Source organism: Mobula birostris, chromosome 3, assembly GCF_030028105.1.
Source record: "Mobula birostris isolate sMobBir1 chromosome 3, sMobBir1.hap1, whole genome shotgun sequence".
NCBI classification, from domain to species: domain Eukaryota; kingdom Metazoa; phylum Chordata; class Chondrichthyes; order Myliobatiformes; family Myliobatidae; genus Mobula; species Mobula birostris.
The window spans coordinates 195811607-195824367 of NC_092372.1; the positions used below are offsets into that span (position 1 = coordinate 195811607).

The 12761-nt window shown below is 39.3% G+C and overlaps 1 protein-coding gene across 4 annotated transcripts in view; it reads right to left on the reverse strand.

Moving 5' to 3' along the window:
- Nucleotides 1–12761, reverse strand: part of nrp1a (neuropilin 1a) — a 195539-nt gene that overhangs the window by 37913 nt on the left and 144865 nt on the right. For all 4 annotated transcript variants that reach the window (XM_072253978.1, XM_072253977.1, XM_072253976.1 and 1 more), the window contains 3 exons: nt 11216–11360; nt 5011–5342; nt 3139–3283 (listed from right to left, as the gene is read on the reverse strand). In XM_072253978.1, the coding sequence (XP_072110079.1) occupies nt 3139–3283; nt 5011–5342; nt 11216–11360 (622 nt within the window). The remainder of the gene's footprint in view (nt 1–3138; nt 3284–5010; nt 5343–11215; nt 11361–12761) is intronic.

Below are 12761 nucleotides of genomic sequence, written 5' to 3' on the forward strand. Positions count from 1 at the left end.
CTGCACCCTTTTTTCTCCAAACATACCTTTGCGGCCAAAAAGTTCTATTTGAACTTCATCAGTCCACAGAACTTGTTTCCAAAATGCATCAGGCTTGTTTAAATGTTCCTTTGCAAACTTCTGATGCTGAATTTTGTGGTGAAGACGCAGGAAAGGTTTTCTTCTGATGACTCTTCCAGGTCATATTTGTGCAGGTGTTGCTGCACAGTAGAACAGTGCACCACCACTCCAGAGTTTGCTAAATCTTCCTGAAGGTCTTTTGCAGTCAAACAGGGGTTTTGATTTGCCTTCCCATCAATCCTACGAGCAGTTCTCTCAGAAAGTTTTCTTGGTCTTCCAGACCTCAACTTGACCTCCACCATTCCTGCTAACTGCTATTTCTTAATTACATTACGAACTGAGGAAACGGCTACCTGAAAATGCTTTGCTATCTTCTTATAGCCTTCTTCTGCTTTGTGGGCATCATTTATTTTAATTTTCAGAGTGCTAGGCCGCTGCTTAGAGGAGCCCATGGCTGCTGATTGTTGGGACAAGGTTTGAGGAGTCTGGGTATTTATAAAGCTTTGAAATTTGCATCACCTGGCCTTTCCTAACGATGACTGTGAACAAGCCATAGCCCTAACAAGCTAATTAAGGTCTGAGACCTTGGTAAAGGTTATCTGAGAGCTCAAATCTCTTGGGGCGCCCAAACTTTTGCATGGTGCTCCTTTCCTTTTTTTCACTCTAAAATTGTACGAAACAAAAATAATACACTAATCTTGCTTAAATTGTTGAAAAAAATGTTTCATTTTTAACTTCATGACTTTTGGAGTTCAGTTCATCTTCTACTCACTTAACTATTCACAGTGACAGAAATTTTGACCAGGGGTGCCCAAACTTTTGCATGCCACTGTACTTAGACAAATATTTTTATTGCAATGCAGCAGCCTAACCCCAAAACTGGATTCAGATAGGTGACAAGCAGTTACACGTGTCAACAAACAGCACTGCACACGATTGTACACATTAACCAAACTTCTCAACACGTTGATTAAGGAATTCAAGAAGGCACCTTACAATCCTCCTTTCAAAGCCAGTTAGGGAACAAAGACCAGATTCCATGCCTCATAAATAAAAAATAAATATAAGCACTCTTCTTCATTAACTTATGCTTCAATCTGCTTTAATGGAAATTTTATTTAAATACATTTTGCAATCATATTGCTTAAATAATGAATTTTCAAGGAAATGTATATAGCTTGGTCAGATCAATTGTGAAATACAATCGACTAAGAGGTACCTCTTTTAGGGAGAACAATCGCAACTTGATGGTACAGTGCGATTTGAATGGGGGAGCTATACTGTAGCTGATCTCAATGCCTCAGCTCCTCCGCCTCCCACCCTTGATGCCCAACTGACCCTACAGTGCAGTGGGATCTTTTAATACCCATGAGAAAGGACAAAATTTGGGTTTACCAACTGATTCGACAAGTGGTACATTCCTACATTGCAACAGCCCTTCAGAACTGCATTCATTGAAATGTCAGCCCAACCTGAAGCGCATTGTGAGCTGAGTAACCACTTGCTAAATAAATGCTGACATTATTACACTCAAAATGTTGGTGGAACTGCTGCGTTTCACCAGCATTTTGTGTGTGTCGCTTGAATTTCCAGCATCTGCAGATTTCCTCGTGCTGACATTATTAAAAAGGTTATAGATATTTAATTACAATGATGAGGAGAAGATTAAAGAAAGACTTTCTAATTCAGAAAAGCTTAAATCTAAGATTGCATCTTCTGATTGGTGAAGTGAAAGAAGAACATGCAAAATTATAGTCTTTACTAGGCAAATCTGGACAAGTTCTGGAAGTTACAATCATTGGAAGGACACGTAGGTGTGCCCTCACTGTTATATCGTATTGGTGTGGACATGTTCATGTGTTGGCATGTGGCCAAGTGGTTAAGGCGTTTGTCTGGTGATTTGAAAGTCACTAGTTCAAGCCTTGGCTGAGGCAGCGTGTTGTGTCCTTGAGCAAGGCACTTAAACACACATTGCTCTGCGACGACACTGGTGCCAAGCTGTATGGGTCCTAATGCCCTTCCCTTGGATAACATCGGTGGCGTAGAGAGGGGAGACCTGCAGCATGGGCAACTGCTGGTCTTCCATACAACCTTGCCCAGGCCTCCGCCCTGGAAACCTTCCACGGGTGCAAATCCATGGTCTCATGAGACTAACGGATGCCTGAATTGAAGGACATGTTCATAAGTACATAATATCTCTTTTCAGTAGCACATGGGATGAGAGATAGTGGTATGTGGGTACACCTCTAAGAACGAGGGAGTGGCCTCCAAAAGAAGAGTGCAGCACAGAATTTAGTCAATACATCTATCCTGATCATTTTAAATATCAGCATCTAATATTAGATTTGGAGGGCATCACATTATCACTCAACAACAGGGAAGAGGAACACAAAATAGATATAAATATTGTTATTTCTCTTGATGGGTAAATTCAATTTGTGAGTCACAAAGACTTTTCTGTGGTTAAACACATCAGCAGCAAGGAGTCTAATGGTATGAGATCACATTGCTATTTTAATGGGGGCATTAACCTGCTTAGTTCAAACCCATTATTGTTAAAATACTGTTAAAAGAATTGCATGCCTTTTTATGTTAAATGAAATTTTATCCCATCGCGCACAAGTAGCGGAGGTAAAATGTTCATTTGCTCTCAGGAAATAGATATTTTTACATTGGTGTAAACTGGATCATGTGCTGTATCGCATCATAAATTATTATAGTTTTAAAAGTCACAGACATTTTATAACTAAGCTAGACGTTGGTTTTCAAATATCCTCTAGTCTATTTATAAGGTTATATGGCTGCTATATAGCAATGTTGTAACCACTAAAGTACATGTCCTCTGCACTAACTGAAGGAACACTTGCACTGGTAAATGAAGAAGACAGAGTGCAAAGCTTCAGCTTTTGTTGACACTCAAAAAATAGTCAATGAAGATTGAACAGCAAGTGGAAGCGTTGATCTCAGTTATTTTGTCTTTTTTTCAATCTTCCACCTCCCTTCCAGGGCTATTACCACATTTGATAGATGCAGTACTCCAATCAGTGAAGACACAGGTCATTTAAAAAAACACAGTACCTTCGATTTCACATCCCAACAATTCCATGCGTAGTCCCAACCCAGCAGGCGTTGCTCGCTCAGGGTAGACACGAATATATCTTGTGAAAAGTCGTTCAAACTTCCGAATTTCCGGCGTATCATAGTTGGTATTTCCTTCAAATACCTAGACAATATGGAAAAAACAGTCAGACATTAGTCGAATCCATTAACAGAAATGCACACGAGAAAAAAAATGCTCATTCCTGAAACTAAGTTTACTTAGTGTATCCATAATATGCAATCAATTTTCACAGCCCAGTGATATTTGTAATTATAAAATTGATCCTGAAAATTCAAAACTTGACAGTAGAATTCTAACTGGAATTATGTACAATAAGCATAGGATTGTATATTAATTCAGTAGAACTAATTAAAAGTTTTCATGGGTATTACACAATAACAGTAAATAACAAATCAATATCCAAAAGTAAATTGAAGACTGAGTTTCATCACGAAGACAGGTCATGTATCCAACAGCTTTTCTTATTAAGCAACTATGCTCTGTGCCAATTTACCATCCAAATAAAGGGGAGATAATCATACCAATTTTCATCTCAACCAATGGCAACTTATTGTGATTTAAGAAACTATCACAAAAATGTTACCATAAGAAATTAAACACCAATTGAAGCAAAAAGAAAATGTCATATCTACCTATAATATTCTGCCTCCAAAATTCATTTCATTTAAGTCAGGTGAAGGTAGTATATGGCCCGTTTATTGCTATAAACTAGTGATGGATCTCCATAAAGGTTTGCTCCTAAATCACCAGTACCATGGAATCACACCAACTAGTGGAAAAAAGGTTTACACTTTGTAAGAAGTGACCTATGTGTATACCTTTTCAGAGGAGGACCGGGTATTAAGAATGTTTAAATGACATTTATATGTTTGTCTTGCAATCATTCTTTTTCTGCTCAGAGTTGCATTCTCAGGCTGCTAACACCACTGGATTGTCCATAGGTCATTATTGGACAGTCTTTAGGCCGTGTTGGGCCAAATGAACTTAGCCACATGAGTTTAACAAGCAGAGTGCCAGCATCATATGAATATTATCCAAATTAACTGGTGATGCTGTGGAACCCATTGCCACAGATGGTTGTGGAGGCCCATTTATCGGGTATTATTTAAAGCAGAGGTTGATAGGTTCTTGATTTGTATAGGTGTCAAAGGTTACAGGGAGAACACAGGAGAATGGGGTTGAGAGGGGTAATAAATCAGCCATGATGGAATGACAGAGCAGACTCGATGGGCTGAATGAACTAATTCTGCTCCTATGTCCATGGTCTCACTTACATTAAAGTGCTCAGCAAACCTTTACTTGTTTACAGTCCGGTAATGCAAATTGTATTTAACTGTTACAGACTCTGCAAATGCACAACACAACCACGATGAAAATATTTTGGAGGCTGTTTGCCAAACACACCATTATCCAGATATTCTTCTACGAAGAGGATCTTTGCATTCTGATTGACTTGCAGCTTTCCTGTTTGTCACACAAAGACTCCCAAGAAACAAGTGTGCATTTTTAGTGTACTTCACATAAACAAAATGCCAGCTCTGTATGGTATCAATATTTGGCTGCAAGGAAATCTGAGATTAATACATTCTGACTGGGTGGAGAGGATAGAAATTATTTATTTATTTAATGTGGAAATAGGCATCTAGTTACACATTACAAAGGGCACCAGACTCTTGGCAGGGTGCTGCTTATGTGCTTGCATTGCTGTGCTGTAGCACTTGAGACATTAATTCTAGTGACAGCACAATGGCAAGAGCTGAACTCAGAGGTCCTGCTTCCATTTCAAAAAGAAATATTCACATCTAAAGCTGTGATCACAGTCTACTTGCCTTCGGTTTAGAGCTGCCAGGATTTGTTACCAACTTCCAGTCTGATCCATTTGTGCTGTACCCAAGTTTGAACTTCCGCATATATACTTTATTATCCCTTTGCTTCACACCCTGAATGATCAGGCTCCGCACCTCCTTCTCCATTCCCAGGTCTATCTGTATCCATTCATTACTGTAAGGCCGATGGATCTGTTGTAATGCCCAGCCTTGACGACTGGTGAGAAGACGAGCATGTTCAGGACCCCAATAACGGTCCATGGAAGATGAGGCTGTGATCTGGTTATCAGTGATGAGTCCAGATACCATTCCTAGCATTCCAGAACAGGGGTAATCTACAGGTCAACAAGTTAATGGCCATTAGTGAAGAATGAGGTAATGCTTTTTTTTAAATGAAGATGTACTTACAGTGATAAGGAGAACAATCTACTGGTAGCACTGTGGAATGAAAAATCTGAACGAAACAAAAACAATACTGTTGAATTAAAGCAAGGCACAGCCCCAATGGTAAATAGATGGATGACACATTGTGCTGCACTGTTCTGTGGTATGGTATTACTTCCTCATCACTTACTTGAAGGCTTACTGTTAGCGATCAAGTTTTGTTTCCAACACAATACTTCAGATATGGTTAAGAATTACTTATGTCAAGTACACACATCTGCAGAATTCCTCGTGTTTACAATATTGTTCATTCTGGTTTTGATTTCTGATTGGCTCCTCTAAAGTGTGGTCCTGATCATTTTCCATCTGTGGAGATTAACTGAGGAGCGTGTGGTATCATTGCTACCATCAGCAAGAAGGTAGAGAAGTGTGAAGGCACACACTCAACGATTCAGGAACAGCTTCTCCCCCTCTGCCATCCGAATGAACACTGAACCCGTGGACACTACCTCACTACTTTTCATTTCTATTCTTGCACTACTTAGTTAATTTTACAATTTAATATATATACACTCTGTAGTTCACTATTTTTATTCTCTGTTATTATGTATTGCATTGTACTGCTGCTGCAACATCAACAAATTTCAAGACATATGCCGGCGAGGTTAAACCTGATTCTGAAGTAAATCCTTACATTTTTGGTTGGCTAGCTGGCGATGATAAATCACAGCACTGAAGAGTTAATCAGAAAGGAGCTTACAAATTAAATAAACATCTAAAACAGAAATGAAAAGGATCCAGCAAAAAGGCTTTGCAGAAGAGATTCCAGTCCAAGCACGGGCCTCTGACTCCAGGGAGATGGCAGAGTGGTGAGCCACCACACCCCTCACTGCCTCAGATATTACCATATTCCTGTCACTCGTGGCTGCTGACTGAAGAGCACTTTATTAAATTTTGAGTGCTGCCATTTTCTGTGACAACATTTCATTATGAGTAGAGCTGCAGCTGTTTAAGTGATTAATCATGATGGATTTTACAAGATAAATGGTAGCTCATTATTAATCAATTATAACTTAGCTCTTCTGTATGCACATTTAAAATCAAATATATATATGTAAAATATATGGACATACAAAATTAGTATTTCCATACACATATAGGATTAATTTTGATATCATCTCCATCAATGAGGGCTGGCATCATTGAAACCTACCAATTGTTGAAAGGCCTCGATAGAGTGGATGTGCAGAGGATGTTTCCTATGGTGCGGGAGTCTAAGACGAGAGGGCACAGCTTCAGGATAGAGAGGCATCCTTTTAGAACGGAGATGAGGAGGAATTTCTTTAGCAGAGAGTGGTGAATCTGGAATCCATTGCCACAGGCGACTGTGCAGACCAAGTTTCTACACATACTTAAGGCAGAGAGTGATACATTCTTGATTATTCAGGGGTTGAAGGGATATGGGGAGGAGGCAGGATATTACAGCTGAGAGAGAAAATGGATTGGCTGTGCTAAAATGGCAGAGCAGACTTGGGCAAAATAGCCTAATTCTGCTCCAGTATCTTATGGTTGTATGGTCATATATGCCATGTCTGGATGATGTGGTTGATCATCGTCCTTTTCTGACCATGATTATTCTTAGCACATTCTGCTACAGATGTGCTTTGCCATTGCCTTTTTCTGGGCAGTGTCTTTACAAGACTGATGTCCCCAGCCATTATCAATACTCTTCAGAGATTGTCTGCCTGGCATCAGTGGTTGCATAACCAGGACTTGTGATATGCACCAGCTGCTCATACGACCATCCACCACCTGCTCCCATGGCTCATGTGACCCTGATTGGTGGGAGGGGAGGGGTTGGTGAAGCAGGCTTTGCATCTTGCCTAAGGGTGACCTGCAGGCTAGCAGAGGGTAGGAGGGCCTTACACCTCCTTTGGTAGAGATGTATCTCTACACCGCCACCCAACTTTTAGAGTACAGTCAAAGACTATTTGGCCCTACTAGTCCATGCCAGCCTTTATGTACCTGATCCCATCTTTGCTCATCTTTATCTATTTATGTCACTTTTTTTCTCTTCTCTCTCATATGCTTGCCTTGCCTCCCTTCAAATGTATCTTCATTGTTCCATCCCCTCCCTGTAGTGGTGAGTTACACATTGTCTCCATTCATTGGTGACGGCCTCTCTAACCTAAAAGTAGAAACATGCTTTCTACTTTCTCTTCTTTCTGCCAGGCTCTCAAGTACAGAGCTCTATTTAGTTACCCCTCAGTTTTCTCTTCGTGAGAGAAAAGAGACCTATCCATTCATCCTTTTGAGATATATAGCTTTACATCTGTATCGTCAAATTTCCAAAACTATCGCTGTCAATCTCCCCACTCTCTCTATATCTTTTTATAGACAGGGAATGCATGTAGCATGGTCAGTATGTATCAAAACATGGCCCCAGTAAGGTCTGATCCAGATTTATGATAAGGTCCCTACTTTTCAATTGTATCCCATCAGAAATAAATCCCACTGCACTTTTTTTTTGTCTTGTTAGACTGGTCTAACTTTTGATGCTGGTATAGTTGTATCCTTGGATCACTTTGTTTGTTGACCCTCTCCAGAAATATGCACTCTCTCTATGCCTCTAAACAAATGTAATAAAACACATTTATCTGCGCCGAACATCATTATTTTGCAAATCACACTCTGCAGTATTGACAATACCCCCATTCCATCCACCTCTCTCCTTACACCAATGTCAAATTTAAAAATTATGTTGATAATTCCAGAGTCTAAATTTTAATGTCAATTTTGTAGAGCAGTTGTCCCAGCACCGAGCTTTATCGGACTCCACTAACTACCTTCTTCCTTTGCAAATAGCTACCCTTTAATACACTTCTCTGCTTATACAGTCCAGATGCTAGGTAGCAATCCATTCTACCACTTCAGCTTTGTCTTCACATTCTCCATTCTCATTCACCTGCCTATGATGCAGTACCTTATCAAAAGTCTTTTGAAAGCCAAAATAAATCACATCTACCCAACTCCATTTTCTATACTCTCTGCTACCTCACCAAGGAATTCAGATAGGTTAGACAATATTTTCTCTTTGGAAATCTATACTGATTATTGATTATTAAATCTATCTGTTCTTGCACTTCTTTGGTAGAAACCCTAATATTTTGGCAACTATTAATGCTAGTCTGATGGCTCTATTAATCTTTAGACATATTCACTTTCTATACTCAGGAATAGATACTACATTAGCTACCTGCCAGTCCTCTGGCACAGTACTTCTATCTACTGAATTATTAAATGTGAGCAGCAGTGCACCTGCCATCTTTGTCTTAATTCTTTCAAAAATGTATGGATGCAATCAATCTGGTTTTATTGTCTTTGAATTGGTTAGGTTACTTCATCTTCACTTGTTTTCTCTTTTAAATGGATCTATTTCATTTTATCATCCAATGTCATGTTCACCTGTTGTCTCTCCCTGATACCATGTGGAAACAAAATAGTGATTTATTTCTATTGTCTCCTTCCTACTATCAATGGTTTTCTCCTGTTCGTTGCTTAATGATCCTGTTCCGATCCCAAATTTCCATTGTCCTTGAAGAGTCTATAACACGTTTTGTGTTTTGTTCCTTAATAACATAATTTCACTATTCCTCTTTGCCTGTTTAATTGCTGTCTTTTCAAATCCCATTTTTATTCTTTGTTATCATGCATTTTTCTGCTAAATGTGGACTTAATGAAAAGCACTGCCTTCCCTCCATTCAATTATCCCCATATTTTTTTTTTGAAGTGCATGACCAGATCAAATTACTTTTAGTCTGGGTCCAATATCTCTCCTCAGATTTAGAATTTTATTATCTGTTCTCAAGATCTAATAATGTTGGATTTCTCATTTCCCACCCTGTGAGAACCTAATTGAGATTTTCAGTCTTTATCTAATTGCTGGTAGTTTCATTCCGTCCCCACACTCCCACAAAAAAAATGTCCGAGACTGTTTGGAGTGCAAACTTGGTAACAATTTACATCTCACATAGATAACTACACTAGGCATGGATTTCCAATTCATGAGGAAAGATACTGGGCATGTTTTTTTTGTGTGGTAGTTCTTCTTGAGCACTCTATGGCTGATGGGCAAAAGAATCACTGTGGACATTCACATTGTCGGACTTTACCTCCCTCAGGATTGCAAAGTAATATGCACGTGTGTAATTCCAGGTTCTAGGGCAGTATTGCTGTTCAGCTACTTGACTAGCAATGATAGCACTGCGCTATTGATTTAGCAGCACAAGATCAAATCCCATCCATGGCATTTGGGGGATGTAAATTTAGGAAATTAAATAAATCTGAATTTATGAAAAATAAAAGGGGCTGTTAAGTCACTGAATATTTTCACTGATGCTGATGAGGCAAATAAACCTGACCTTATCCTGGCAGGCTGATACCTGACTCCAGATGTATTAAGGAGGTTGAAAACTGTCTTTTGGAAACAGATTTCAGTTTAGGTGCAAATGGGGAAGGACAACAAATACAATGGAGTCATAACAGAAAGATTTTTACTCCCTCACATTGAGGAATGGATGTAAGATTTAAATAAATTCAAATTCTAAATGTCCATAGCCTGTGAATGAACAAATCAAAAAGAAAGTGATTGTATGTTCCACTCTGAGTTCTTTTTGAGCTACAGACTTGAGTTGATACTTTTCCTTTGGTTGTGTTAACTTTTTTTTGGCAACAATGAATTTGCTCTGTGAATATTGGTAAGACTTTTAGTACATTTACATCTGGTAGACAAAGGATATTTTTCTCCCAGTGGGGCCAGGCTGGATTTAACCCACGAGTCTAAGAAAGGGAAAAGGTTCGCCAAGTTTTTCACAGCCAAAAAAGGGCAGTCACTGTTGTTGTTGGGAAATGTGATAACCACTACAATGTAGCCCAAGGCAATTTAACCATCATAGTGGAAAAATCTAAGAAGATAAACAGGATGTGAATTTCACACCACATCCAAAACATGGCATGTCTGACAGGGAAGCATTTTATTGATGACAATGAACTCATCATCTAGTTTACATGAACACTTCCCTGGAAATAGGTTTGAACAAACACTCTTCTGGCCCAGAAGCAAAAATGCGACTACTGCGACGAAGGTAATGACGAGAGTGCAGCTGGATCATCTAGAACATTTTTCTAATCCTACAAACGGAGGGTGTCGCCATACTGCACTTCCAATGCAGTTACAAAAATCAGACGTCATGACTGGTGCTGGGTGCAAATTTTTGAGCATTAAGCATTGCATCATTGAGGTCACACCTTGAGACAGTGATTTTAAATAGAACAGTTAGCAACTTTCTCAAATACTAAAGTAATAGTTAAATATCACTGTTCCCAAAACATACAACCACACAACTGCAGGATAACAGTTTTCCATTCAACTTAAAGTAAGCTTGCATACGCGAAAGTTGATTCAGAGCAGACAAGCAGTGAGATGTTTCTCAATGCTCCAATTGATATTTTTAGATTGATAAATCTATAAATCTTTGAACACATGGATGTCCCTAATCTTTGGCTCTTCCAACTTGGATTGATATCTCTCAATTAAGTAAGAAGAAAATATACTCTATAAATAAGGGAAAAGAATGAATTTGTATTGGGCAAACATAAGTTCCACATTTGTATATTTCTCAGGGAAGATTTAAATAGGGTGATACTTTTTTTGTTGTTGCAGGTTTCTTTGTAGAAAAGATAACTGCAGTAAACATTTATCTGTTTATTAATAATGCCTTTGGTGCATTGGAGTGAACAGTTTTCACAGAAGCTTGTTGTTTACCAGTGATCTTGCATCCATATAGTTCAAAGCGAAGTGCAACGCCATTCTCCCATGACTGTGGTCTTATCCGAACATACCGCGTCAGGATTGTCTGAGGGAATTTCCTTATAACTGTTTCATTGGGACTGCTGTTGCCTTGAAATATCTGCAAATATTAAAGACCGTGATCAGCTTTGGACAAAATCACAAATGCTTTCAAAATGTTAAACCAAGAATTCTTCAAGTTAGCAGCCTGTTTGTCATATTGCTATGTTACATAACCTGGGCCAAGATATACACCCAAAATCTTGGCAATGCTTGACAGTCATCAGCCTTCTGGATTACTATGGAGTCAACACCCACAGTTTCCTATAACAATCACTGATTAGGAGCAGGAATCTTATCTGCCTCTCCGAGTAATCACTCTCCACTCCAAAGCCTGGCAAACTAATTTTTCTACCCTGGTCCCACAGACATTAGGAAACAAAATATTGAGCAATGACGGAATCTGGGAATTTTGTCTGCTCAGCTTAGTGCCTTGTATTACACCAGTCTTGGTATTACTAGTTCAATGCACCTACCTGAGATTCCATGCAAATGCTAAATGCCAGGACTTATTTGTATTTCCCTGAGAAAGAATCAGTTTTTAGTACTACTGTTTCAATCTGCTGCTTGTGTGCTGACTCCCTTGGTGCTGCACTGGTAGACTCCCCATGGGTCCAATGGGGTAGCATGAACGCCTGCAGGTCTCCAACTCGCAAGCTAACCAAGCACAGCGGTCTCTATTCAAATGAACAGCTGCCAGGGGAAAAAGGAGTCAGTCTCTAGAACTTAGTTTTTACATTTTTAAGAAAGATCAGGGGACCAAAGGTAGTGGAATTTGGAGCAACACAAAAGGCACTGCAGGAAGCATCTCTGGAGGGAAATGGACAGTTGACATTTTGGGTCAACTATACATTTGTATTATCTTTAAGGACTCCTAGAATAGCATAACACAGGTAAGGCCTTTTGGACTAGTGAGTTCGCAAATAAAATGACGTGAGGTATTTTATGTTTAAGAAACCGAACAACTAATTTATTTTATTCCAAACACTGAACAAAAAGCACAGTAAAATAACCTTACGTAACTACGTCGTCACCTTATGTCAAACCAGACCCTTGAAGTGAACCACAACTCAATGTCTGTGGTTGTGAATAATGTACGTTTCACCAATTACATTAACCTGCGAGTTCATGTCAACTACCAACAGCCATTTACACAGATCATACACTAATCCCCATCTGTCCATTAATTTACACATCTTTAGTCAATAATGTGTTTTTGAGTTTATATGTAATAGCAAATTTCCTAACAGTTTGAAAATGTTAAACCCTGATGAAGGGTCTTGGCCTGAAACATCGACTGTACTCTTCTCCACAGACGTTGCCTGGCCTGCTGAGTTCCTCTAGCATTTTGTGTGCGTTACTTTGGATTTCCAGCATGTGCAGATTTTTTCATGACAATGATGGGCCCAATGCCAAGGATAACTTTGCCACTGAGGTGGCTGTTGGGTGTGGGGGGTGGAGG